The sequence below is a fragment of the Portunus trituberculatus genome, chromosome 13, assembly GCF_017591435.1.
Source record: "Portunus trituberculatus isolate SZX2019 chromosome 13, ASM1759143v1, whole genome shotgun sequence".
In the NCBI taxonomy this organism is placed as follows: Eukaryota; Metazoa; Arthropoda; class Malacostraca; order Decapoda; family Portunidae; genus Portunus; species Portunus trituberculatus.
Window position 1 is genome coordinate 4,056,781 of NC_059267.1, and position 27,500 is coordinate 4,084,280.

Sequence of the window (27,500 nt, forward strand, 5' to 3'; positions counted from 1 at the left end):
TATATATATATATATATATATATATATATATATATATATATATATATATATATATATATATATATATATCACGAATATGCAATAAGTTTAACCCCTTCAGCACTGGAACACTTTTTTACCTTGAAATTTGTGTACGATTTGACTATTTTATTGACATTAGGAAGGGTTTCTGGAGGTCAGAAGATTGATGGCTAATGTCTTCACTATTTCATTCTTACATGATTTTCTGAAGATGCATAAAATCACCATATAGTGAGCAGAATAAATATGAAAATTCGTTACGGTACTGAAGGGGTTAAAAGTATGATAACTGAAATAAGCTACACTACCTAAGCATATCTAGTTGTAAATATTCTAGTAATTATTTATTTGCCTATCATTTATAATTACACACGCACTCAAATAACTAAGAAACATATTTTAACAAGATGATCAATTAGCATCTACGTAATTAAATTGATAAATGAATAGAAGAAATACAGGATTATTATTACTTATCTATATCTATCTGTCTGTCTGTCTATCTATCTATCTATACTTGTCTCTCAATCCATTTATCTATTTGTCTCGGTATGTTTATTTATCTATCTGTCTGTTTGTCTATTTATGTCTGTCTGTCTACCTATCTACTAATGTCTGTATCAATCTATCCATTTATCTATGTATATCTATCTATCTATCCCAAGTATCTAGTCTCAAAGAATGCCCTAACAATTACAGGACGTCTAATTCCCATCATCATCACAGATTACTTAATGAAGGAACAAAAACAGAGAGAAAACAAGCAGGCTCTGTAATCACCAATAAACTCACCATTATTATTTCCAACCCAACGATAAATTATGGAACGAACCTTAAATTCTGAAACACTTGTCCTACCTTGTTTGTCATTATTTGGTGGTGGTAGTAGTAGTAGTAGTAGTAGTAGTAGTAGTAGTAGTAGTAGTAGTAGTAGCAGCAGCAGCAGCAGCAGCAGTAGTAGTAGTAGTAATCAGTTATTTCATTTCAGTATTTTTTCATTAACTTCATTCTCTCCCTAGTAGTAGTAGTAGTAGTAGTAGTAGTAGTAGTAGTAGTAGTAGTTATCAGTTCATTTATCAGTATTTTTTCATTAACTTCATTCTCTCTCTCTCTCTCTGTTATTAACTTCTCCCTTTTTCCTACCTTCCTTGCCCTAACACTCATTAAAATCTAAATTAGCTCTCTCTCTCTCATTAACTTTCCCCCTACCACTTAACCTCTCTCTCTCTCTCTCACACACACACACACACACACACACTTTCTCTTCCTAGCTATAAAATTTCTTCTATCAATTCTCAACAGGTATTTTATCAAGGAACACACACAGAGAGAGAGAGAGAGAGAGAGAGAGAGAGAGAGAGAGAGAGAGAGAGAGAGAGAGAGAGAGAGAGAGAGAGAGAGAGAGAGAGAGAGAGAGAGAGAGAGAGAGAGAGAGAGAGAGAGAGAGAGAGTTACAGTATCCTTGAAAGTTGCATAAATCCTTCCCTTACCTTCACTCAGACTAAGTTATAATGATGATCCTTCTCTCATTGCCTGGACAGGTTCTGCAAAGAGAGAGAGAGAGAGAGAGAGAGAGAGAGAGAGAGAGAGAGAGAGAGAGAGAGAGAGAGAGAGAGAGAGAGAAGGGGAGCATGTCAGTTAACCAAATAAAAGATGACCTTTCACATCACTAAATAATGGAAAGACAAGCATTCATGTTGCCAGATGAAAGAAACATGAGCATTTCTTGTTATGTAATAAAAAGAAAGGTGTTCCATATTAATAAGAGGAAAAAAAGTATTTCATATTGCTACCAAGAGAAAAGAAAAATAGAGAAAGAAAAGAAAAAGAAAAAAATCTCCATTAAACATATAAATGAGAGGCATTTCAAATTACTAACTGTGATTCAATTCTTCACCTTTGTAGCTGTGATCATGCTGCTTGTTGTGGAATGAGGGATTTTAGATCAATGCTTTGTTTCATGGCAATACTGATGTCATACCCTGACTCAATAAGCTGTGCAGTCTTGGCAAACACACCAGCTATCACATACGTACTGGTTTGTCTGACCACTACCTTATAGAGCCCTGCCTACAACAACACACGGAGTTGTTCACTCAGTTATGTGAACGATGCTATATGGCAATGTATCATCATCTTATCCTCTCATTCTTTGAAAGCATCTTAAATGACCGGTCCTGGAAAGGATCAGTCTTGTGGGTCTCCATTCTATACCATAGTTTAAGACACAGCACAGTCAGTGACAGCACAACAGCATACACTGGCTCATCATTGCCCCTTCATTATAAGATTAAATTTGCTTCAGTTACCATAAAGACAAATTCATCCCTTGTAGGAAAATTAGGTAACTCCACTTATAAGGTTAAAGATAAGACCAGATATGTATACATTTTAGTAGGTGTATGATACAAGGATACAGTACCACAGGCATACAAAATAGCTTTTATTATTATTATTATTATTATTATTATAATTCTTAACATTATTACAAGTCATTTCCTTATTGATGTGGTGACAAGATGTGACTGAACAATGAGTCTCATGGTGTGAGTTACAGGAATGTCCCATTATCCAAAACATGGAAATGGCATCCTTGTGGCTAAAATTTAAACATCTTCATCACTACTTTTCATAATACCCAATAACATATCTTTCTAAATTTTCAACTGTCTTCTTCATAGCCTACAAGTGAATTTATATCATACTGATCTTCCTTTTCAATGTCTGATTACCATTCCTAAATTTTGATTACAACTACCTCTCAACATCCAATTACATCTGCTTTTCTACTGATTCAGATTAGAGGAGTGACAATAAATCCTCGCGTTGGTCTACAGTTCAAAGTGTTATATGATAATCCCATGCAAGACAATATTCTGAAAGTGTAGCCACCAGTACATGTCTGACTGTGTGGGACAGGTATTGGAATGTGGACACGGTGTAAGTAGTACAAGACTTTTAAAATAACGCCACACAAACAGCCGCCATGAAAAGACTCCTCGACACGTAAAAATCAAGACACGCACGCACACACATACATACACCACACCATCGGGAATCTAAATCAAGAAACCATCGCTTCGTCGTGAACAAATAAATGCAGAGTTTTTGCAGTATAGGGAGATATAATATATGCTCTTTCTTCACTACACACCAAGAACGGAAAGGTGGGACAGTAGTATACGTACATGATGACATGCTCTGCGGAGAGGAAGCAACATTATGCATGTGTCTGTGTACATAATCAGGACAGCATTACATCTTGCCGTGGTGCTAAGTAAGAGCCATGCTAGGACTGGGAACATGGTGTGTAACTTGCATACCTTAAGAGTTACTATGGAGGGGACTACTAATATACAATACCTAGTTGTTATTAGATCCAGAGATTCTGCTCACTTGCTTGCTTGCTTTCTCTCTCTCTCTCTCTCTTTCTCTTATATAGCAGGTTCCTTAGAGCACTCTCTCTCTCCCTCACCTTGCTCCTCCTCCCCAAAACAATCATGAGTACATAATTGGTATTTAAAGCTTTTATTGGACTATAGCTTAATCAACTGTCCTGCAACTATTTGGTATCAACTGCACCTGCTAGTCTTCATGTCTGTAACTCTTAACACATTAGAATTATATAAGAATTATGATTCTGCTTCATTTCCCAATATGTTTTTCACTATGTTTTTCATCCTCCTCACAGGAAAAAATTTGAAGCATTGCTTCTTGTAAAATCCTCATTGTGAATATTTGGTATAAATTTGTTAAAATCAGTGATCAGTCAACAAAGGCTTATCAGTTTTTTTTTTCATTAACAAGATGAATTTCTTTTCCAGAAAAATTATAATGTATTTTCAACACCAGGTTTTCCTTTTAATCTTCTTTTAAGTAAACATTACATTTCATTTGATTTCTTCTATATCTTTGGCAATGTTTTGGTATCCCCACACTCCCCAGCCAGCAGGCAGCAGGCAGCAGCCCCATCACACACACCCACACCTCTGCCAGGACACTTAGCTGCCCAACACAAGCAGGGTTGTTGTCGGCATCACCTGGAGCAGCGGAGGACTAGAAACATAATAAACAGCCGACAGTAATGACAACCAAGAGTGAGCCTCACACTACACACAGTGTGCGTAGGAACTAACACCTCTGAGCCCCAGGCCATCCCACTACACTCCTCAGGCAACAGTATTAGACTGAAGAGACGTCCAGCCTCTATACAAAGGCTAATTCAAATGCATAAATCATTAGTGATGGATTACCAACACAAAACATGAGGACAATGCCAAGCACACGTTGTCTTTGGACCAGGAGAACATAAAGCCTTTTCTTCGGTACCTCTCGTGCTTGTGGTGCAAAAACATCGGGACGTGATATTTCCTGAACTGTGGTGTGAACGAAGAGGATGAAGACAACCTCAAAAATGTAATGCAAGTAATGCCCCACGTGACATAAACGACCCGCTACAACCAGGTCACCTCGGGTCACCTGCGCCTCCACCAGGTGTCAGTGAGCTCCAGCGTGTGACACAACACTTAGGGACTTGGTTTATTTCTTCAACAAGATAATACACACAAATATAAGAGGATATAATTATGCATGTAAGTTATTGACACAGAGAGTAGTACAGTATTTCAACAACTCCTTGAAACACTGAAAAAACAGGCAGAAAACACTGTATTACATGTGGTGATTACACATTACTGACAGAGACAGACCCGCCACCGAGCCACAACACAGGGTCTTGAGTAATGAAGTGTCTACATGCACCATATATATTTCAACACAGCAACCATGAAGTGTGTAATTACAAGTTCTTTCTACATAAACACTTATACCATTAACGTCACAACCTGGCAAACGAGCCTCTCACGGCAGTACTGACAGTCTCTTCTCAATGACAACTAACAGGGTCTTCCCAACACTGAGTACAGGTGTGACACTACTGTTGTTAGGTATGGATTGATCTCAAAGGATATAATATTACAGTATGCTGTGTTTGGAATAGTGTATTTACTCTCCACATGAATAAACTGCATGAGATGTATTGATAATGCAACAAGTATTCGTGATACCTTAGGTAGTTCATCTTTATCACAAATGAGTGCAGGTGAATCTCAATTTATGAACAAGTTTGTTCCTTGAAACTCATAAAAATTGAACACTTCTAATTCAGGGACAAAATCAATTTCAAATTTTCTATTGAATGCATTTTCATTGCTTCTTAGTAACTCCCAGATTTCTATTGGTAAATGCAGATTCTACATTTGTAAATCAGAACATAGAACTACATAAATAAAGTTTCACCTGTGTAGTCTCCCTTCCCTGAAAAGCTTTACATGTGGCATCCTGGGAGTGACTCAAAGCATCCAGCTTGTGGAGGAAGGAGTTGGGGTAACATTGCGATCTCATTTATAGTGACAGGTAACAGCATCAGATGTTAGGCAGATCTTCAGAATTGAGTATGAATATGACCACCTGTTATGGTGCTTTTATTGTGGTTAGATATATTAAAAAACCATTGATGAATATTATGATAATACATGATAAAGAAGTAAGAATGCACTGATACCACATACTAGATGAATCTTAAGGTTTGAATATATTTTTGAACAACCCAAATGGGAGCTTTTTCTATGGTTAAATATCTTGAAAACCACCTAGGAATAAAATTGTATTATTAATGGGAATGAACACTATATGCCCTCATCTAGTGCCAGCATACATCCATTGTCACCAAATGCTCGGGAGATCTTGAGGGTTGAGTATACTTTTGGTAATCTATTAAGGTAGTTTCCTTACTGTTAAATATTTTCAAAAGCACTTAAGAATATGATAATATATATATACGGGAAAAAAAACTCCCTCATAGTCATAAAATACAACACTCTCAGCTTACCTCCCTTGTATATAAGTTAATATTATCTGTACATGTGGTTAAAAGTCACAAGAGACAGCACATCATTAGCCTATGAGGTGTGTAGTTTTAGTCAACACCACGGCAACAGCCCAACTCCCCCGTCTGTCTCAACACTCATCAGGTGTGTACAGTAACTCTATGATGGCGATGACCGTGACAATGATGGTGGCGATGATGATGATGATAGTGGCGTCTACTGTGTAAATTACTTGGGCCCTCTTTACCAACTCTCTCACTCTTACTTAATTAAATACGACGAAGGCTTACACTCACTCGTCAATCCAAAAATGAGTAATGCACGAATCAAAACAGAGAAATGTGCAACAACATATGTCAGACTTCCAAGCATGCGACTCTGTGCTGAGTCGCACCACATTCTCCCTCCCGCACCACCACATGGAGTGCACAATGGATGCCACGGTTAGCGGAACACACACCACACATACACATATATACATCAGGTCCGGAGGAAAATTGTGCACCCTGTTATAGCCCAGCAGGTGAGTTCCCGAGTGGAGGAGTCATCCGCATCTCCTCCACAGTGCACAAGCCTTACAGAAGTGTCCCACTTTTCACCATGGAAAAGTTGAGTTTCATGCTTGTGATGTGCAAGAATGAAAGGAAATGATGTAACGCAGCACTACATCATGGTGAACAGAGATGAAGAAATTTGATGTCAGGGCTTGAAAATCCCATGGTGTATTCTAATAATAATAATAATAATGATAATGATGATAATAAAAGTAAAGATAATAATAATGTACAAAATTCTTTGGCAACAAAGCATAATTCTCAAAATCAAACTAAAAAAACACACAAGCCCAATCTGCCCATTACCGGTGAGCAAGGATAATGTTATTTAATGTAAAGTAATATCAGTACAAAACACAGGGCACCGACTGGACTTGTTCCCTTCACAACACTGACTTAGGGCTACAACACTCAATAAATCATACACAGCAAAAATTATTGTAATTTCTTTATCCAGCATACATTCAAAAGTTTTCAAGCCTTGACTGTATACATAAAGTGAGATATACATACATAACAATCATGCTCAACTAATCCACAGCCTTGATGTGAACGAGGTCACAATAAATAGGTACAGTGTACTTAAATACATAAAGAACTTAAGCAGCAATAGTGTGATAAAAGTAAGAGCTAACTTAAGTCAACACACAGCCTTGAGAGTAAAGGATAATGACTCACCATTTCAGTTAGATCAACCCACTGCATTCTTATTTATTCCTGTAGCACGAGAGATACTTCACTAAAAATTAGTGTCCTGTAAATATTCATTTCATTCTGTGCATAACAAAATTCTGACTGATAAAACTAAATTCACCTTTTTGATCCTCAACATACACTCCCAATAAAAACAAGGTTGGTGTCAGCAATATAATCATGAGATGCCAATACTGCAACTGAGACACACACTACTCTCCCTCTGATCATAAATTTTCAAACATACCACTCGTGCTACAGATAAACAAGAAACTGCCTTTTGATATGGTACTCATGTTATACTGAAGGCCGAATATAGTAGTTCTTGCAATAGTGATTCCTAATGAAATCTATACAGGTATTTATATGCTTAACAAACACCCACAATAATGTATATAGTATGTATATAATAATTCTCTCTCACTCTCTCTTAGTGCCACAACATGGGTGACAAAATTCATCACCTACAAAACACTCAGCAGAATTCATTAACAACACGAGATTCACTGTCTTTGGTGCAGAATAAAGGACCCATTGAAACATTACCTAAAACAGCTTAACAAAGACTTAATTATAGTGGCTGGACAGTCAAGGTGGACCGAATTCCACTTGGGCCTTGGTGTTCATCATGGCTTGACTGGAGAGGCATCATGTGTTGTGTGTCGTGTGCCTTGAGTGTTGTCTTATAGGTTTGATCCCCAGCTGCTCCTCTTTGGCTTGACACTTTGGTTCAGCTTCCCGGTGGTTCAGGGAGTGAGCTGCCAGCTGTACAGTGGTGGCAGCGGTGGGATCCCTCGTGTGGTGCGCTGGTTTCACTTGGATCGGACCCCGGGTGTTTCCAAAGATAAACGCTCATCCAAAAAAATATAAATAAAAAAATGCTACTGAATAGTGAACACTTTATCACTAAAGTTTATTATGTACATGTCATGTAAAATACATCATGAATATTTAAACATTTATGAATTGAAGTATTCTTAAAATATTAACATTTAGTGGAAATGAAAGGTAAGAAAATTTGGTAACTATCTAAAATCTTGTCCTTCTTTGTCACTTTGTCAATCTACAAAAATACTCTTCAATTAATATTTCATCATTAAATACACTTAATTCCATCATGAATCAGAAGTCTTTCCTTTACCTTCACCCTTTTAAATTAAGATAACATCATGGAAACAACAAACTCTGAAAATTGAACTATCTATCATTCTTCATGTGAGAAATGATGAACCTTTTCTCTACCAAAAGTTTGCAGCTCTATGTCAGCGCCCGGTTGTGTGCATCAAGGTGACCAATGAACGAGTACAGGGTGGACAGGTGGGCAGGATCTTTGTTCTCAGCGCACCCAATCAGACTAAAGAATCAGAGCACCCGACCCCACCTGTCCTCTGCTCACCTGGTCAAAAGGGTCAAAACTAGGTGAGAAAAGGCTAAGTAAGCTGGGTCACTTTCAATCTCAGTCTGAGAGGGCAAAGCAAAGATACATGTGCTCTGCTGGGACCAGACAAAGACTAATTACGTATTTTTCACCGACATTCAAGGCTGGCCAAGCTTCACTCAGGCCTCTTGGATCAACACGGCCTGGTGAAGTGACTCAACAGCCTGCCTAGGGGTGGGGGGGGTGAGGGGGAGGAAGGCCTTACACTGCAGTTTCACCGTCACATTTCCGAGGTTACAGACGATACTAAATAAACAACCCTTGCATTCTCGGTTATTAGCGGTGATAAACGTGACATAACTCGAAGAAGCACAAGTAATTACGGTGATAATGAAGCACAGTCCTGAATATCACATAATGCGTCACACGGAGACTCCACTACAGAGGCTTCAATGTCATGTTATGCGGCCTGACACTCACCCACGCGGCGTCCAGTGGAGGTGTTGAGGCCTCTGAGTCATCGCCGTGGTGTTGAGTGAAGGGTCCTGCGCCACACACACGCAATATTGAGCATTATACCAGCAGCGGCCGCCACTCCGCACCCTTCCACCTGAGTTCTGTTGACATTGCCTCTGCTCCATCAACGACACCAGTCTTACAAAATGTGTTCATACTCCTCAATTGACGTGTTTTTAGCATTTTTAGGTTCAATTTACTCATTTTTGTATCATATAAATTTCAAATGTATGTTATTTGGTGTGTCTATTAGCAGAAAGGCTCTGTTAATGTTTTATATACTCGTATTATTGGAACGCCCTGCTTCGATTTGCGCGCCAAAATTCAAAACGAAGAAATGTCCCTCGGTCTTTCAGAAAATATGCTGTACTATTGTCTCGTGCCAATTTTCCTCTAAACCATGACAATCACGCAGCCTGACATATTTTTTTAGGTTCCATTATAACTAACAAATACTAGCTATTCCAAGAAATCCCATCACAGAGGAAAAAAAAATAAATAAAATCACTATGGCATGAAATTAGCAGGCACTCAAAGTCTCCTAAGGAAAACCATACAGCATGGACGTCTGTTTTGAACCCAGGCAAGAAAACACGGATAGATTGTATGAGAGGAGACAAGATGTGTGCCAGGCAGCTGGCTGAGTTAATAGATTTGACATGATAGACAAAGAAGGACAATTGGGAAGATATCACAAATTATCATGGGGGATTAGATATTAAATTAATTGCATATCTTTTCTTCAATCTCAGGTAAACCGACCTCAAAGATATCTGAACTGATGAATGAAATTATCTTAACTGAATTAGAATCAAGGAAAGCATCACAAACTTATCTCCCAATACAGGCAAGCCAAGTAGTAACATATTACAGTTAATACATTCTAAGAGGCCTTTTTTAATCGATTGATGACACTCACAATTGATTAGAAAACTTTCATACTTGTTGTCATTAAGTTCAAGGTTCACATCTCTCGCCAATCTTGGGTGTTGATAAATTCCCTCCAGTTATAATATTCTGCCATCACCAGACATCCTCACCAGACCAAAGTACTCAACAGAGGTGTGGAAACAGAGGCAATACACAAGACACCGAGCCCTAAAACAACACACACAAAACCTATGCATGATGCAGGAGACTAACAGATGAATATCACTCAGGCCAACAGTAGCTATAGCTTAGGAATTACAAAGGCAGATGAACGCTAGATATTTTTTTTTTTTTTACTTCAGTCCAGGTGAGTGTGAGAGGCCGGTGGTGGTGTGGGTGTGTGGGTGGATGGGTGCTGCCTTACAGTGTGCCAGGCTGCTACATACTGCTGGCATCCTGGGAGCTCAGAATGAAGTGTGTCTAGCTGTTGGAGGCTGAAAAGGAGCAGTTGGTATGAATGAGGATGTCCATTCACAGTTTACAAAAAAAATAAGACCAATGGTATAACAGCATGGCAACCAAAAGATGTTAAAAAGACAGGATATATTAATAACTAGATGGACAGATGAAATTTGCCTGTATAACCTGAAATAGATGATCAACAAAGAAGTAAATGATGGAGATGACTAAATTGTCAGTTTCTCATGTTTGTTTTTCCCACTAATGGTGAGAATTCTTATTAAACTACCATCACTATAATCAAGAAAACTCACTTGAAACTTAAAAACAACACTCACCTACAAACTGGCGTGGTAGTGGAGTGTTGCTCGGTGCACGTCCCATCATGCCCAGGGCACCAGGCCGGGACAGGAGGCTGGCTGGACCCGTGCGGATTGGTTTGGCTGGATGGGATGAAAGGAAAAGATTTTAAGATGTATTATATATATATATATATATATATATATATATATATATATATATATATATATATATATATATATATATATATATATATATATATATATATATATATATATATATATATATATATATATATATATCTTTTACGTTATGACCTACAGCGCCTGTAGGCATACTTGAAGAGTATATGTGAGAAGTGCTGTTAAGCTTCTGGCCATTAGTGGCGCAGGCACTTTTATTTATTGTGGTACCCATATCAGGGCCCATATCACCACCCAAGTGCATCTTTGGTGTAACTACCTAGAACCTGGGTATCATGGTGACATGTAGGTATCTTTAAACCACTCAACAAATGGCATAGCTTTAAAGTGGTATGTGATAGGATTCGAACCTATGCATGGATGTCTGTCCGATCCCATGCTCACCACCTTATCCACTATGCCACCACCTCCCTAAATGACAGATTGAAAGCTAAACGAATAAATAAATACGTATCTTCCTTTTTATTTACTAATTGATTGTGACCAACATGAATTCTGAACTTAATGAAAATTGTGTGATTCAGGTATTCTTTACTTGCAAATTTATTGCTCTTTAATTGATTCAGCTTCTCAAACTTAATGTGCTTTTTACCAATATGTGCTCCTTGTCCCCTCCTAGCTAGGTTCTTCTGCCTCACAGCCTCCTTGATCCTGTCCACCTCATACTGGTAGCGCTTACGGTCCCTCATGGCACCCTCCTTAGCCTCCTTCAGAGCTGTCTCCAGGGCCTGTGTAGGAGGAACATAGGGTAGAATCACTCCTTGTAACACAAATGCAGAGTGAACAATGAGAAACATCTTTGTTTGATATTGTTTAAGTCAGAATTTTGTTTATCCTCCAACATTTTCAAGCATTTCTGAGCAACCTAAAAGAAATAAAGAGGATACTCTATTTCATCTCTCTGTGGTCCACCTCTTATAATAACTTATCTTGAGAATGTTTAAAAATGCTGGAGAAATAGATTGCACTTGAAACATACCCTTGATGATGAAAAGAATCAATATCACATCAGAATAACACTGAAAAAATACAAGACCAAAAGTGAGGGGAAGTATGAATGAAGGGAACAATAAACATATTATAATGTGTTGGTATAAAGAAGCTGAAAAAACAAAACACAGAAATCTCACACACTCAGGAGTTACCAGTGCCAAGATGGGGTACTCACTATCACTAGGAAAACAAGAATAATGCAATACTCACGTGGAAACTGTGAAAATTCAGGGGATAAAAATGGCCATGGTAGATACAGTGGATTGAGGAGACAGTCTAACATGTGTGCCTGACTCTGAGTGGTGGCAGAGTGGGACAGACGACACACAGGTGAAGAAATGACACCAAAAATATCTACTAGTGTGCTGCTATACAGACCACTAATAAAATGCTTGGGACACACACACACACACACACACACACACACACACACACACACACACACACACACACGCCCGGTAGCTCAGTGGTAGAGCGCTGGCTTCACAAGCCAGAGGACCGGGGTTCGATTCCCCAGCTGGGTGGAGATATTTGGGTGTGTTTCCTTTCACGTGTAGCCCCTGTTCACCTAGCAGTGAGTAGGTACGGGATGTAAATCAAGGAGTTGTGACCTTGTTGTCCCAGTGTGTGGTGTGTGCCTGGTCTCAGGCCTATCCGAAGATCGGAAATAATGAGCTCTGAGCTCGTTCTGTAGGGTAACGTCTGGCTGTCTCGTCAGAGACTGCAGCAGATCAAACAGTGAAACACACACACACACACACACACACCATGACCATGTATCATGTATCACCACAAGATAAGAACTGAAATCACTCACTCACTACAACTAGGTAAATACAACTAGGTAAATACACACACACCGTAGTGTAGTGGTTAGCACGCTCGGCTAACAACCAAAAAGGCCTGGGTTTGAGTCCCGGGAAGTGGCGAGACAAATGGGCAAGCCTCTTAATGTGAGGCTCCTGTTCACCTAGCAGTAAATAGGTATGGGATGTAACTCGAGGGGTTGAGTTCTCGCTTTCCCGGTGTGTGGAGTGTGTTGTGGTCTAAGTCCTACTCGAAGATTGGTCTATGAGATCTGAGCTCACTCCGTAATGAGGAAGGCTGGTTGGGTAACCAGCAGGCGACCGTGGTGAATTACACACACACACACACACACACACACACACACACACACACACACACACACACACACACACACACACACACACACACACACACACACACACACACACACACCGCGTAGCGTAGTGGTTAGCACGCTCGACTCACAATCGAGAGGGCCGGGTTCGAGTCCCAGAAAGCGGCGAGGCAAATGGGCAAGCCTCTAAATGTGTGGCCCCTGTTCACCTAGCAATAAATAGGTATGGGATGTAACTTGAGGGATTGTGGCCTCACTTTCCTGGTGTGTGGAGTGTGTTGTGGTCTCAGTCTTACCCAAAGATCAGTCTATGAACTCTGAGCTCACTCTGTAATGGGGAAGACTGGCTGGGTGACCAGCAGGCGACTGAGGTGAATTACACACACACACACACACACACACACACACACACACACACACACACACACACACACACACACACACACAAGGGATAAAGGAACATAACTACCACAATCCTGAGGTCATCATCACTGTGCTGGAGGGATCTAGGTCATGTCATGTCAGGTCAGGGGTGGGTGGGGTGAGGGTGGTGGGGGTGGTCAGCTCACCTTGACCCGGGCCATGGTTGCCACAAGACGTTGCTCAAGACTAGGCACGGCCGGGAGGTTGTGTGGTGGTCTGTGCTCCTCTAGCCTGAGCGAGGAACTGAGCAAGGCTCCCTCATCATTGATCTATAGTGGTGGAGAGAAGCATGGCAACACCCCTATGTGATCCATCCCAGAGACGAGTGTGAATGATATTACGTCCTCAAATTTTAGCAGTGCTAGAGTAATCAGTAGCCATGTACACTCTATAACCTAATAGAGGAAAAATCTTTGGTTTGTATTGTGGTGAAAAAAGTGCTACATTTGGTGTAAACAAGACACATGCTGATGGGGATATGATGCAATGTATATATAGTATATACAAACATGTTGCAGAACCCAGTTATGTAAACTTGGTGCAGGTCAGGTATCTGTGTGTCCATGCAAACACTCCTTCATTTCACTAGGCAGGTTTGGTAAATATAAACTGTGAATGCAATAACTGGCACTGTAATCTCACTGCACATAGTGAAGGATGCACAATTAACACTTACTCAATAATGTGGTAATCAGTCCTGCTTATCTTGCCTCACCATCAGTGACTCATTGACGTCAAAAAACTAAAACAAGCAGCGATGCATAAGGCTGTCACGGATCACACACTCCTCATACAGTGGCCTCCTGCTCATCAGTGGTCTAAGTCAACAATATTCTAGGGTGTTGCCATTTTCTCTAAACCCAACCAAGCTTCCATTTCACTTCAGCAAAGGATCAGTACAAGCTTGGAGAATCTATGTGGTCAGATTACTGTGAGGTGGATGAGGGATCAGTCTTACCTTAACACAGCACAGCACGACAAAACTGTAAAACTTCATTCTAATGGACTAGAGTGAAGGGGAGGGAGAGGGTGTTGTTAGGGCATAAAGTCTGCTAAGGGGGTGTAGTTCTTCCATTAATTCAATAGTGTTTATTATGAATGACTTAGGAGTGGCATATGTGTGAGTTGTCATTTTATTTATTTTTCCCTTAGCCATCAAATCAGCTGTACTGAACCACCCACCACTGGGCTGTGTAAAGGTGCAATGAAAGTGAATTAGTTCTTATGTTTTTAGATTAGTAAACTGATATGCTCTTTTGCAAAATAGTCTCCATTAGAATAAGGTTTTACATCAATATGAACTCTTATTTACTGTTTGTTTAGTCATTACCATACCCACAGAGCACTGCTTGTATCTGCCATTCACAAAATGAAAACATAAACAGAACAAGATTGAGCAACTTAAGAATAAATGAGTGTGGTATACCAAACGTGTGTCACTGGGCTCAAGTGTCTCATCCCTAAGCCAGCAGGAGGAGGCTCAGTATACACTATTGTTCATACTCACCTTCTTGTATACAGTGTCCTGTGCATTGTCAGAAGTATGTTGTATTTTGTAACACATGACCATAATATACACTACTCCTTTCCACAGCATTTGATGTGTATTCTTAATGCAAGTCTTTCTAAATCAGTGTAATCCATATGTCTCTACATTATAAATTCTTATTCTATTATTGTCAATTCTTAAGATAATAATGTAATTTTCTTTTATATTATTTCTATTTTTTATTTTTATTCTATCAACATGAATTCTTAAAACTGTTGTAACAAACCTTTAAACTATCATATAAGTCTGAGAAATTAATCTAATGAACTATTGTTATACATAATTGAAACATTAGCTAAGTCTAAGAGGAAGTATTAAATTGTACTATATGTGTGAAAAGGTATTCTAGTAAACTGCTGAACTAATGAACTATTGCTAGTAATGTAAAACAGTCTTTCAAGTTAGGTATGCTAATGAACTAACTAGTTAACTGGAGATCTGTCTAGGAAGCTACATCTAAATTACAAAAACAAGTAGAATATGATATGAGTCATATTTACAGTTTATACATAGCAGTCTTTTTTCTATGTACAGAATATTATATAGTGTGTGTCCTTACCTTCCACAGCAGAGCCTCAGCCTCTGTTTATTTACTCATATCAAAGTAGCAAGGAGCAGATCAGTGAAAGTGTTGTATGAACACTGTGTCATCAGAAGCACCAAAGGCTCAGCAACAAAACAAAAAGTACATCTTCTCCTCTCATCACATGCTTAGCAATTTCTTTTTGACATGTGTACCTAAAATAATGCCTTCAAACATTCCTTTACTGATTCCAATATAATCTTGAGTCATATATTGTCAAGGAAATAGTACTGTTCTATATATGGCATTATATACCTTCATAACTCTGTTTTCTTACTCAAACATGATTTTTTTTAAATAATGAGGAAAGGAGGAAAGATAATTTTCTCACTACAAATGTTTGGAAATCATCACATTGTATGCAAGAGAAAGATATGTACTTGGATTTCTTGTTATTCACAATGGTGAGAGAATCTCATTAATATCTACAGGAGGAAAAACTGTCACTTTCTCTCTGAGACCTTAGTGATCTCATAATGATAATAATGACATATACAGTGATGCCTTAAATTTTCTGAATCACAAAATGTTTCTGTGGTTGCCTCTTAAACTTCAAAACAAATCTGGAACACAGCTGTATGACTTAAAGGAAAGGTATTGTATTTGTTTCATTTAAGCATGTCGGATTCAGTTTTTCCTCTCTTATAAGGAGAGTCTATATGATACAATGATTAATATGATATACTTAAAAATGTTTAAAAATGTAAACTCAACATCTGGCTCGCAAAATGAAAAATGTCAATAAAAAACATGTTGGAAAAATTAAATAAAGAAGCTTCAATAAAAGCATCACTTAAAAAGATCACAATCTCTCTGTCTGATTCTCATGTCTATGTATGAATTTATGTCATTCTGGTTGTCTTTCTGTCTATCTATATTCTGTCTATCAGTCAGTTTTATGCATACAGCTTTCCTTTTGTTATTGCTTATTTGGCTAAACACTTCCCTCAGTCTTTCAAAACATCTTTCTCAGTCAACTAAACCATCGCCTTCCATCTGTCAAAACATTACTCTGAGTCTTACCAAAATATCCCTTTTAGTCTTTAGTTTTTGTGATATCTTGCCACAACATTCCTTTTAATCTCTTAGAATATTTCATTCGATCTTGTCATTATATCCACTCACACCTCTCATTATTTTTCAACTGTTAAAATATCCTCCTCAGTCTCAAAACATCTCCCAATATCTTATCAAAATATATCCTTTGATTTGTCAAAACATTCCTTTCAGTCTGTATAAGTATTTCCTACTCTGTCAAAACATTCCTTTCTGTCTGGTTAAGCAATTCCCACTCAGTCAAAACATTCCTTTCTGTCTGTCTAAGCATTTCTCACTCAGTCAAAACATTCCCTTCAGTCTGTCTAAGCATTTCCTACCCTATCAAAACATTTCCTTCAGTCTTTGTAAACCTTTCCTTCAGCCTCATCCAAACACCTTCACCTGAATGCTGCCACACTGCTGCTAACACTCACCTTCACTCTCTCCATGGTGGCTCTTAGTCTCTTCTCCAGCTTGGGCAGTTCACATCTCAGGTCAGCATTGTCCCTCACTAGCTGCTTGTGTACCTTGGTCAGCTGGTCCAGGTTGTTTTCAAGGAAGCTGATCTTCTGTTTCTGGGCGACTGATCCTCCCAGAATGTCCTCGTCTTCCCCTGCTGCTGACTGGAGGACAAAGAGGAACCTTACAGTGATGCTTGCTGCTTAGATCTTTGTTCTTGATTTCAGTATCACTTGAATTTGATTTATTCTTTTTATTTTGTATTCATAACTTTGTCAATAAGCTGCTATTATTATTACATTTACTACACAGTTATAGGAACAAACACAAGGGACACTAGTACATAAATATTGAAAATGTAGTGGCCAGAGTGACATACACAGTGAGGAGACACAAGTAGAAAAGTATTGGGAAGCTAACACTGCCACCTCACCTTTCTGACACGAGCTTGAAGGTCTTGTACAAACATCTTCCTAAGGTTGTGGAGAGTCTGAAGTTCCTTGGCCACAGTGTCCTCTAGTCCCTTCAGGTCATGGTGGGCCTGCTCCCGACGCTCATTCTGAAGGCTGGGGAGGGTACAGACAATGTTAGCACACCTTGGTAATCACATGTGGAGAAATTGAATGCAAGAAACACCCACAACTTTGAGTCATGAGGTTAATTTAGATCCTACACACACACTACAGTCATGTAAATACAAATATGGTTTGTCAAAGTTTCTTTTGTAATTTTTCTTTCTTTTATTCTGTCACATTAAAAAAATGTTCTACTGTATTGGTAGTATATAATTCCTTTTCTCTATATTTCTGTTTATCTCTGTCTTGCATTTGGTGTTTGAATTTTTGTTTGTGTGTGTCTTTATTGTCATGTCTGGTATTTGTATCAATATTTGGTGTTTTCAATATTTGCTTTTGTTTAAGTTTTCCACATGGTTTAGTTTCTTATTGGTACTTGCTATTATGTCTTTCTTTTTAACTGAGTTTATGATATCTCACCTGTATCACTATTGCTCTTCTCTGTCTCATCCCACTAGCATACACACAAATACACACACAACAACAGTTATGAGGTTTAGGCACGTCATAATTATTCCATTAAAACATTCAAGCATCGCTAACTTTTAAAAAACCACTAGCATTTTCATTATAAAAATGAAAGTCCTACATAATTTTTTTTAAAATTTATATGTATTTAAACTAGTATGGAGCAAGGTACAACAGTACATAATATCTTAAAGTCTTTAGAAATTTTGGAAGACATCCAAACTCCTAAACATTGTAAAAATTTCCACTTTATAAGCAAGACTACATAATAAGAGGAAGAATGTCATAAACTTAATTTTGTTTTAAATCAAATATTATTCTAAGTCTTTTTGATAACACATGCAATAATTTCACCATCACTGAAAGCCACACACGAACAAAAGCATTATACACAAATACAGGCATAATGATAGCAGCAATAAAAAAACTAAGATTTGACTTAGGTTATTACACCTTCTGAATGCTAGGTTGCAGTGTGTGTGTGTGTGTGTGTGTGTGTGTGTGTGTGTGTGTGTGTGTGTGTGTGTGTGTGTGTGTGTGTGTGTGTGTGTGTGTGTGTGTGTGTGTGTGTGTGTGTGTGTGTGTGTGTGTGTGTGTGTGTGTGTGTGTGTGTGTGTGTGAGAGAAAGTAGTCTCACATAAGCCCTAACAAAGCAACACCTGCAGCCACAAGGGTACCAAGCAGCACATTTGGTGTTGTTTTCACTTATATCACCACAGACTTATCCATCTTTGTACTTGATCATCTTCTACAGCGTCTGCCAAGTTTGATTTGTAATTAGTGGCAAAAATCAGTGATTCATCATCCATTATCAGTAGTACTTGGTTTCCATGGAGTGTCGTAGTATACATGCCCTGGAATCCATAATGCTGCAGCTAATTTCAAAGCACAATGAAAACAGCAGCATGAAAATGACTGGGACTGCATTAAGTCCAGTTGGTCAGATTTGGTGTTAGCATGATTCCTTATGCCTTATGGCTCACTGTGACTCAATATTATGATTTTAGAGTCAAAGTTGATACCAGCCCTCCAAGTAAAGCATGTCTGCTGGAAGCTGGGTATTAATGGGTTGAACTCCTGGTAAATAATGTATGAAAAGCATCAAGAACTGCCATAATCTTACAGCATATAATGCCATCCAACTGAAAGTAAGTAGCTGTGATTAAATGACATATATGAAAGATATGAAGAAATGCAGTAATAAATAAAAGATAAATGTTAATTTTTAGTTGAGATAAGCATGCATTTTGGGCAAAATGAAGTGTTGAGTGGCAGTGAGAGAGTGAAGCAGCAGGCTGTGTGGCGCACAGTGCAAGGAGGAGGCGGGGCGCTCAGTCATCCCAGTGTCTGTTCTACATTATGGCTCTGATTGTACATGAAAGGAAGTCAAACATTCTGCATTTAGTCAGTGTTAAAACAATAACAATCACGATGGTTTATATTGCTTTAGCAAACAAAATAATCACTGATCTTTTTTTGGGTTGTAGTCAAGTGAGTGACGTAGTCTGGGAGACAAGAGTGGCCTGAGGACCTGAGGAGTCTGGAGGAGTCTGAATGGCCAAGGTCTGGCGCCCTGACCCAGAGTCCTGGGACTCACCTTGGGTAGGCTCGGGGAGTCCAGTGACGCAAGCTAATAGTTTCGTGAAGAAGAGAAGAGACCTCATTGAGGTGCTGAGCCCATCGAAATCCAGCAAAACTGAGAAAGACCAGGAAATATGCAAAATTGAGCCTGTCTCTACCTAGCACTTTAGCACCCTGGTTTGGACTTTTCTCAGGAAAACAAAAGTCATGCTGTATTGGTCTGTCTGTGCCAGAGTGACTTCTGCTGCCACCACACACACCTACACTGTGCCTCTAGTTCCTGTCACTTCCAGTGACTCATCACACTAAGTGAACCCAAAGGATGCTTAGAATTCCCTTCAAGGAAACATCACCTAAATTACTATCAGCTGTAACTAACTGAATTACACCTGCTTAATTTCTAAAAAGAAGCATTATTCTAATACATAAACAAGTTTTCCATTTCAAAAGAAGCATGCCAGTACCTCAGAATGCAATGATTATCACATAAGCTCATGTTCATTTTCCTTTGCGTGTGTTTGTGCATGTGCTTGTGTGTGTGTGTGCCAGCCAGTAAGGTGCTGAGGCAAGTGTGCGTGCGTGTGTGTATGTGTGTGTGTGTGTTTCACTGTTTGATCTGCTGCAGTCTCTGACGAGACAGCCAGACGTTACCCTATGGAACGAGCTCAGAGTTCATTATTTCCGATCTTCGGATAGGCCTGTGTGTGTGTGTGTGTGTGTGTGTAATTCACTGTTTGATCTGCTGCAGTCTCTGACGAGACAGCCAGACGTTACCCTACGGAACGAGCTCAGAGCTCATTATTTCCGATCTTGGGATAGGTCTGAGACCAGGCACACACCACACACCGGGACAACAAGGTCACAACTCCTCGATTTACATCCCGTACCTACTCACTGCTAGGTGAACAGGGGCTACACATGAAAGGAGACACACCCAAATATCTCCACCCGGCCGGGGAATCGAACCCCGGTCATCTGGCTTGTGAAGAGTGTGTGTGTGTGTGTGTGTGTGTGTGTGTGTGTGTGTGTGTGTGTGTGTGTGTGTGTGTGTGTGTGTGTGTGTGTGTGTGTGTGTGTGTGTGTGTGTGTGTGTGTGTGTGTGTGTGTGTGTGTGTGTGTGTTGTGCTGGTGCTATTCCATGGGTCCTCTCTCCCTAACGAGTCCTGGGGTGCAGCACAGGCATGTCATGTGCCCATCATGCAGTCAGAAAGAGCATCTGCGACATAAAGTGGTGGAGCCTCTGCGGTCACCATGGGTGGCTAAGGCTTAGCTGCTGCCTGATGTGTGTTATGTGTGTGGTGGGAGTGTGTGGTGCAAGACGTACAGATGGTCAGTCAGTGATGGGATAAAAAAATAATGCAATAAAGAGAGAAAAAAATGTTCTCTCCCAATAAATGTATAAATGAGTAAGTCAAGCAATTCTATCTAAATACTAATTCCCTTTGGTAAACTCTCAACTCAAAGTATATTTCATCAATTAACAAATCAATGTCACTTTCTCTCCTCTCCAACATACAAAATCTAAATAAATGAAAGATAACTAATTTCTCAGCTTATGATAACTGTATAATTGTTACAACTTTACTATGCACACCTAACTGAAGCAGAAACATGAGAGTTCACCACAAGAAAAATCACAGTAAACATGTTATTTCATATCAGGGGCAGAATTAATTAGAATGGCATCAAGCAACTTCAAAAAATGCAATGAAATAACTTGCAAGCATCCAGAAGCCAATTCCAATAAAGCCTTTGGCAACCACTCAGAGGATCACTACACTAAGGTCAGAATAAGAAATATTCACTCTCATAAATGAAATTACCAGACATCAGTAATTCAGCAAACCAGTATTTTGAAGTGTTTTCTATAGGATTTACTTAATAAAATAGAGCTTTGGAACACTATGGTATGAGAAGTAGAAAAAATGACCAATATATTTTCTCTATGATATTTAACCTGGTAATTCATTTAGTCTTTTCTATGAGAAGCATGAAATCCTCATTCTATGCTTTAATTCTTTGTCATCTGCTTTACTTTTTCCTGTGATCTCTGGAAAAATGTTTAAGCTTGCCCACAGTGTAGGACAATCCAATATTTCTTCCATTCAGTTTCAGGAAAGGCAACACAGCAGCACAGCCTAAGGATCTCACACAACTCAAAGTAGGTAAGCACAGAGGCACTCTCATGAACTTTCGTGGACAGTGTAGTATCATTTCCCAAATAGTGACATGAAAAAACATACACTAGATGAAATGGACCATTAATTACAAGCTTCCTTTGATGTCAGGCACTCCCTTAACCCTTGAGTGAAGCAATGATGGAAAAAAAAGTTCATGAAAGAGCACCAGTGTTTATCATTCCTGAGTAACCCATGAGACACTGAGGGGTGGACAGCAGCACACTCACATTAGCTCGTGGAGGCGGGCACTCTTCTCTGCCTCCTCTGCCTTCAGCTTGCTGTACTCCACCTTCAGCTGTTCATGCTCCACACTCAGCTTCTGGTTGTGGCTGCCAAGAGAAATAAGTCCATTTTGTCTTTACTGCCATCACCATCTTTAGTACTGAACTTTTGTATATATCTATCCCTACCACTTTTCTACAGTAAATATATATATATATATATATATATATATATATATATATATATATATATATATATATATATATATATATATATATATATATATATATATATATATATATATATATATATATATATATATATATATATATATATATATATATATATATTTATTATTTTATGAATTTTTTCTATATTTTGCTTCCTAATCTACTTATATTTTGCCAGATAGGACCATGAATCATGATAATTAGCAAACTTTGTACCATGATAATTTTTTTAAACTGCCTATTTATCTATTCACATATCTATCTGTTTATCCATCCATCTATCTCTACACATGTACATCACACCAGCAGGAGAACCACCAGCCACTCACTCCTTGAGCTCCTCTACCAGGGCCTGTTTGGTGTTGATCTCCTGCCGCAGCTGAGCCACCTGCTTCTGGTGCAGCTCACTGTGCGTCTCCATCTGCTTCTCTAGGGCCTCCTTGGACAAGCCCTCAGAGTCATTCAGGCTCTCAGCTGCCTTCAGTTTGGCAACCTCTTCACTCAGGGAGTCAACCTGTCATGCCATAAGGTTGTTATTTGAGGGTTATGATTTTTTTTCTTTAGTACCTATTTATCTACTTGTAGTGAACAGGGCCTGAAGTACTTCTGGTCTTGTTTCTATTGCTACATTTATAGTCTTCCTTTTCATATTTTCTATCTATCACTATAAGACCTTCATTCTAAATATCTGTACTTCTATATACATAGTCCAAAAAAAGGATATGTTTCAAATTCAGTAAAACTTGTCATCACGCTCTTTATGGCCCTATCTTCTTCTGAGTAGCCTTAATCATTTCCATATTTTAAGTATCTTTACTATCTTAACAAGTGTAAAATAATTATACATATATATAGAGGCAGTAACAACAAAGGCAAGCATTTATGTGTTAGAGTGAGTTAGATCACCCACCTGTTCTTCCAGCTGCCTCTTGCGTGTCTCTGCCTCCTGCATGGATGTCTGCAAGGTCTTCATGCGAGCCTCATGCTGGCTGATGAGTAGACGGCAGTCACTCAGCTCCTTCTCATATTCATCGATCTTCTTGTTGCAGTCACCCTGGAGGAAATGATGCATAGCTGTATTGTATGTGCACTTTCAAAATAACAGCAAAACTTTTCTATTTCATTTCATTCTATCTTATCTCTATCTTATCCAACTGTATAAATGTTTACCTGGAAGTTTTCCAGAGTGCTGCACCGCTGGACAAGATTCCGAACCTCACTCTTCATCTTGGACACGTAGAGGCGTGCCATTGTAAACTCTTCTTCAAGTTTGTTGGGGTCACCAGAATTCTGAAAATGTAATGTTACAGTATACTAATCATCTCATTTTAAGTAATATATATCAATATCCTACAAAATTCTTGTATTCCATAAAACAGCAAAGCACATATAAGCATTCATTCTATGTTCTTTTCTGGTGAAACCATGTACAGGGTATCTTGAAGAGGAGGAAAAAATAGCATGACTTTTAAAAGTGTCCACAACACAATCAATAAATCCAAAAATAAAGCAAAGGTTTCCACACGTTCACTACTACACCCTTTTAAAAGATTCTGATGCCATCCTATCACAGCACAGAGGAGAGCATCCACCACCTTGAGGGAAAGGTCGCCAGCAGTGCCGCCCACCACGTGTCCCACTTCCCCGAGGTCATTGAGCAGCGAGCACAACATTTCGTTCATCCTTCTTTTCTGGTGAACCGATGAGTCCCGGATCTGTTGTAGTTCTCCCTGCATGGACGTGAGGGCTGTCTGCAAGGAAAGCAAAAATACATTCCATATAAAAAAATTGTGAAAATTATCTAGTTTAGTAATATCCTCTTGATATTTGAATAATTCTATCTTGTTTTCATATTTTCTCATAGTTAATAAGTAAAGAAAACATTCCTGCCCAATGATTATTTTTCCCTTCTTACTTACATCTACTTTTAATATTCAGCTAACAATAAATACATAGATGAAAAAACTCCCTCACTTGTTTGTCAGTGAGCTCCTCGGTGAGTGTCTCATTCTCCTTGCACTTGCTTTCCACCTCTTGGCTCTTCTGGTCATAGTTGAGGGCCAGCTCCTCCAGCGCCTGCAGCACCTCCTTCACCTCATCCTTGGCAGAGTCGTTCTCGGCCTGGATCCTCGCCATTTCCGTCTGCAGCACCTCGTAGTCACGCCGAGTGGCAGCAATTAGCTGTGGGGCAGGCACAGATGAGTCAGTGGACTGCTAATCGAATTTGGTTTTAGAAATAATTTCATGGGAATAGACCTTAACAAAAGTCAGTATGTACCAGAAATAGTCCTGGTTCTCTTATAATTACAAATGCAATGAAGCAATTTATTAACAATGATTTGTAATTCTTTGGAGTTAGGAATTTTTCTTGAGACATTCAATAAATTAATAAAGTAAAATATACCTACAATTGAACCTAACTACATATTCCTATAATTATTGTTAAACTTTATTTTATGTATTTATCAATTGAACTCCAGAGTATATGCTTACCTCTTCTTGCTCCAGCATTTGCTCCTTCAGCTTCTCTGCCAGCTGGCTGTGCTGGTTGATCTCCTCATCCTTCTCATCCAGGCTCTGGTACAGCTGCTCCCTCTCCTTCTCCCAGGCATCCCGCACTTCGTTGCTCATGGGAGGAGCTGCTGGCTTCTTGGGGGCCTCTGTAGTGTGGAAGAGAAGGTAAGAATCATAGAAAAACAATAAATGTGAAAGGGAAGGCATAATAACATACAATATAAGCAAAATACAGATAAAGACATTATAATAGATAACAAAAAGGCTTGTACAAAACACAACTAAACACAAAATGGCCTCAAAAGAAACCAGAGGCTGCATAATACATCTGTGAAAGCTCAAGTTACCTTCAACAACTGACGACACCATTGACTTCTCCATGTCGACGGTAATCTGTTCTTCCGAGGACACCTTCTCTCCACTACGCCAGCGAGCTAACTCTGCTTCCATACACTCTACTTGTGCCTTCATCTTAACGTTCTACAAGGGCAGGAAACAGTGTGTAGCAGGCGGTCTAGCTGCCACATATTATGCACACAGCTACACAACACAAGACAGCTGCATGGTTGGCTGCTAAACTCACTCACTGCTCACCAATACATACAATTAGTCAATTTTCAACCTTAATGTAACTTCTCATTCAAAGAAAATAAAAAATGGTTTGATTCCAGGGGTGGATGTTATGTCTTTTCTAGCTGCCAATACAACAACAAGTGAAAGGAATGTTCATTTAAAGAATGCACTGAATTCTTTACTGTGGTATTCATAATAAGTAGCCACCATAAAGAAACTAATAGCAAATATGAATACACATACAAATTATTATGGCATATTCTATTCTGTAGCAGAACTATAGAGTTAGTTACCTTCTCCTTCTCCTTGTTGTATCTCCTCTTCCACTCCTCTGCTGTTAGCTCCTCATTCACAGTGACACAGTTCTTGATTGTCTTGGCTCTGAGGGAACCCGAAAGGTGGTATAATTTCCAATTCAAAGATACACTAAGAACAGAATGCTAAAGAAAAGACAATGATGAGATAAAGTTATAGAATGACATTAAGAACAGCTGCAAAATATCATTCTTATATTTCATTTTACTTAAAACTGTGCTCATACTCTGAAGACTTGAGATATTGATCTAAAACATTAAGATTATATGGAAAGAAACCAGCTGGGGCATGAGTCACACATATGAAAATAGATACTATATAGGAACATTTGCCTTAGCTTTTCTTTCTTTTTGTTATGCATTTACCTCTTTCCAAAGTCGAGGGTGGACCTTGTCTCCGCCTCATTGAAGGAGGCTGGGGAGGCACAGATGACGATGGTGGTGCGGGCATTGCCTCCCAGACTCTCTTGCAGGATGCGGGTTAGCTTGGAATCTCGGTAAGGCACGTGGGTCTGCGGGACATAAGCAGCACTGCACTCTTTTTCATATATGACACCTGGACAATCTTATCCAAGCATGTATAGAATTCTCAGTCAAGGATGTTCTTACCTAATTACATTTCTGCAGGACTGAGTCAACTTTATAATGTAATGAAGCTCACAATGTGTGTGTGCATGAGTATGTTTCAAAACCTGAAACACTTCTTATCAAATGCAACACGATTATTTCCTTCACTCCTCACTGTTCCACACTCACCTTCCCATCAGCGAGAGCAGCAATCACATTTCCAAGTGCTGAGAGTGATTTGTTGATGTTCTTAGCCTCATCCAGCACAGCTCCCTCAGCACCTGTTTTGCTCACCTGGAAGTGTTCAATATTTTACAACCTGACTGTCACTGTTTGTCATGTGATCATATAGCAAGCTCCATCAATACTTATGCTCCAGATTCAAAATAGTATCAATTTATAAGACATTTGCTTTCTTAAATTCTTCCTCTTTTGGTATCAACTGTTTTAATTTTCTTTTGATTTGTGTGATTACATTAACTAACCTTTTCAGAACCAGCCAGATCCACCAGGTACAGCTTTCCTAAGAGTTTCTTCTGATTCTCAATGTTTTCCTGCTTTACTTGGATCAGGAAAACACTGTGTGATCGAGAACTGTGCTCATTCATGTCTGCAGGGGGAGAGAGAGAATGTGCTACAATATGTGACAGAAAACTAAATCTTTAAATGCTTTGTCTTCATATTATATCAACAAAAAATCCAGATGAACATAGCACACAGTAGGACTTACTGGTGACAGCGACATGCCTATTGGACTTGCCCATCTCAATAGTCTCAAACACTTCCTCTGGTGACGAGACAAACCTCTCCGTTGCTCCCTTAACGGACGGGACACGGTTCTTGTCCTCATGCACTGACAGGTTGACTTTGGACACTGTGGAAGGTGTGAGGTTAGGAGAGTGACACAAGGACTAGTGGTTCATATGTTAGATATTACCACATACTCCCACTGATGTGATAGGCAAGGTAAGTATGATCAAAATCCACTAGAGTCTTCTTGATCATACTTGATTTATTACTAATTCAGATTCACATATCAACTTTATCACAAAATTATTAACAGCACCAGAAGCAATGCATGAAGTCCTTAAAATCATCAACAAGAAAATTAATAAAGAAAAAGAATACATTTTTCCCAGTTCTGACACTGGCTGTGGCTGTAGAACAAGTAAAGATGTTTCAGAGTAAAAGGTATACCAAGAACCAGT

The 27,500-nt window shown here is 39.0% G+C and overlaps 1 protein-coding gene across 5 annotated transcripts in view; it reads right to left on the reverse strand.

Annotated features, from left to right (window-relative positions):
* Positions 1–2,400: 2,400 nt before the first annotated feature.
* The window catches only part of LOC123502934 (kinesin heavy chain-like), a 63,861-nt gene continuing 38,761 nt past the window's right edge, over positions 2,401–27,500 (reverse strand). Inside the window, exons 5-25 of one of the 5 annotated variants that reach the window (XR_006674270.1) lie at positions 27,023–27,166; positions 26,778–26,902; positions 26,482–26,586; positions 26,092–26,237; positions 25,705–25,792; positions 25,186–25,318; positions 24,818–24,984; positions 24,299–24,505; positions 23,920–24,075; positions 23,495–23,614; positions 23,235–23,378; positions 22,654–22,838; positions 22,100–22,201; positions 19,709–19,741; positions 17,502–17,634; positions 17,044–17,232; positions 13,586–13,708; positions 11,475–11,610; positions 10,718–10,822; positions 9,015–10,414; positions 2,401–8,007 (exon numbers count right to left, since the gene is read on the reverse strand). Coding sequence is in view for 4 of the 5 variants with exons in the window: in XM_045252220.1 (XP_045108155.1) it covers positions 10,401–10,414; positions 10,718–10,822; positions 11,475–11,610; positions 13,586–13,708; positions 17,044–17,232; positions 17,502–17,634; positions 19,709–19,741; positions 22,100–22,201; positions 22,654–22,838; positions 23,235–23,378; positions 23,495–23,614; positions 23,920–24,075; positions 24,299–24,505; positions 24,818–24,984; positions 25,186–25,318; positions 25,705–25,792; positions 26,092–26,237; positions 26,482–26,586; positions 26,778–26,902; positions 27,023–27,166 (2,555 nt within the window). In the remaining variant the exon portion in view is untranslated. Of the gene's footprint in view, positions 10,415–10,717; positions 10,823–11,474; positions 11,611–13,585; positions 13,709–17,043; positions 17,233–17,501; positions 17,635–19,708; positions 19,742–22,099; positions 22,202–22,653; positions 22,839–23,234; positions 23,379–23,494; positions 23,615–23,919; positions 24,076–24,298; positions 24,506–24,817; positions 24,985–25,185; positions 25,319–25,704; positions 25,793–26,091; positions 26,238–26,481; positions 26,587–26,777; positions 26,903–27,022; positions 27,167–27,500 lie in introns of all 5 variants that reach the window. The other 4 variants (XM_045252220.1, XM_045252221.1, XM_045252222.1 and 1 more) reach the window with 4 other exon arrangements.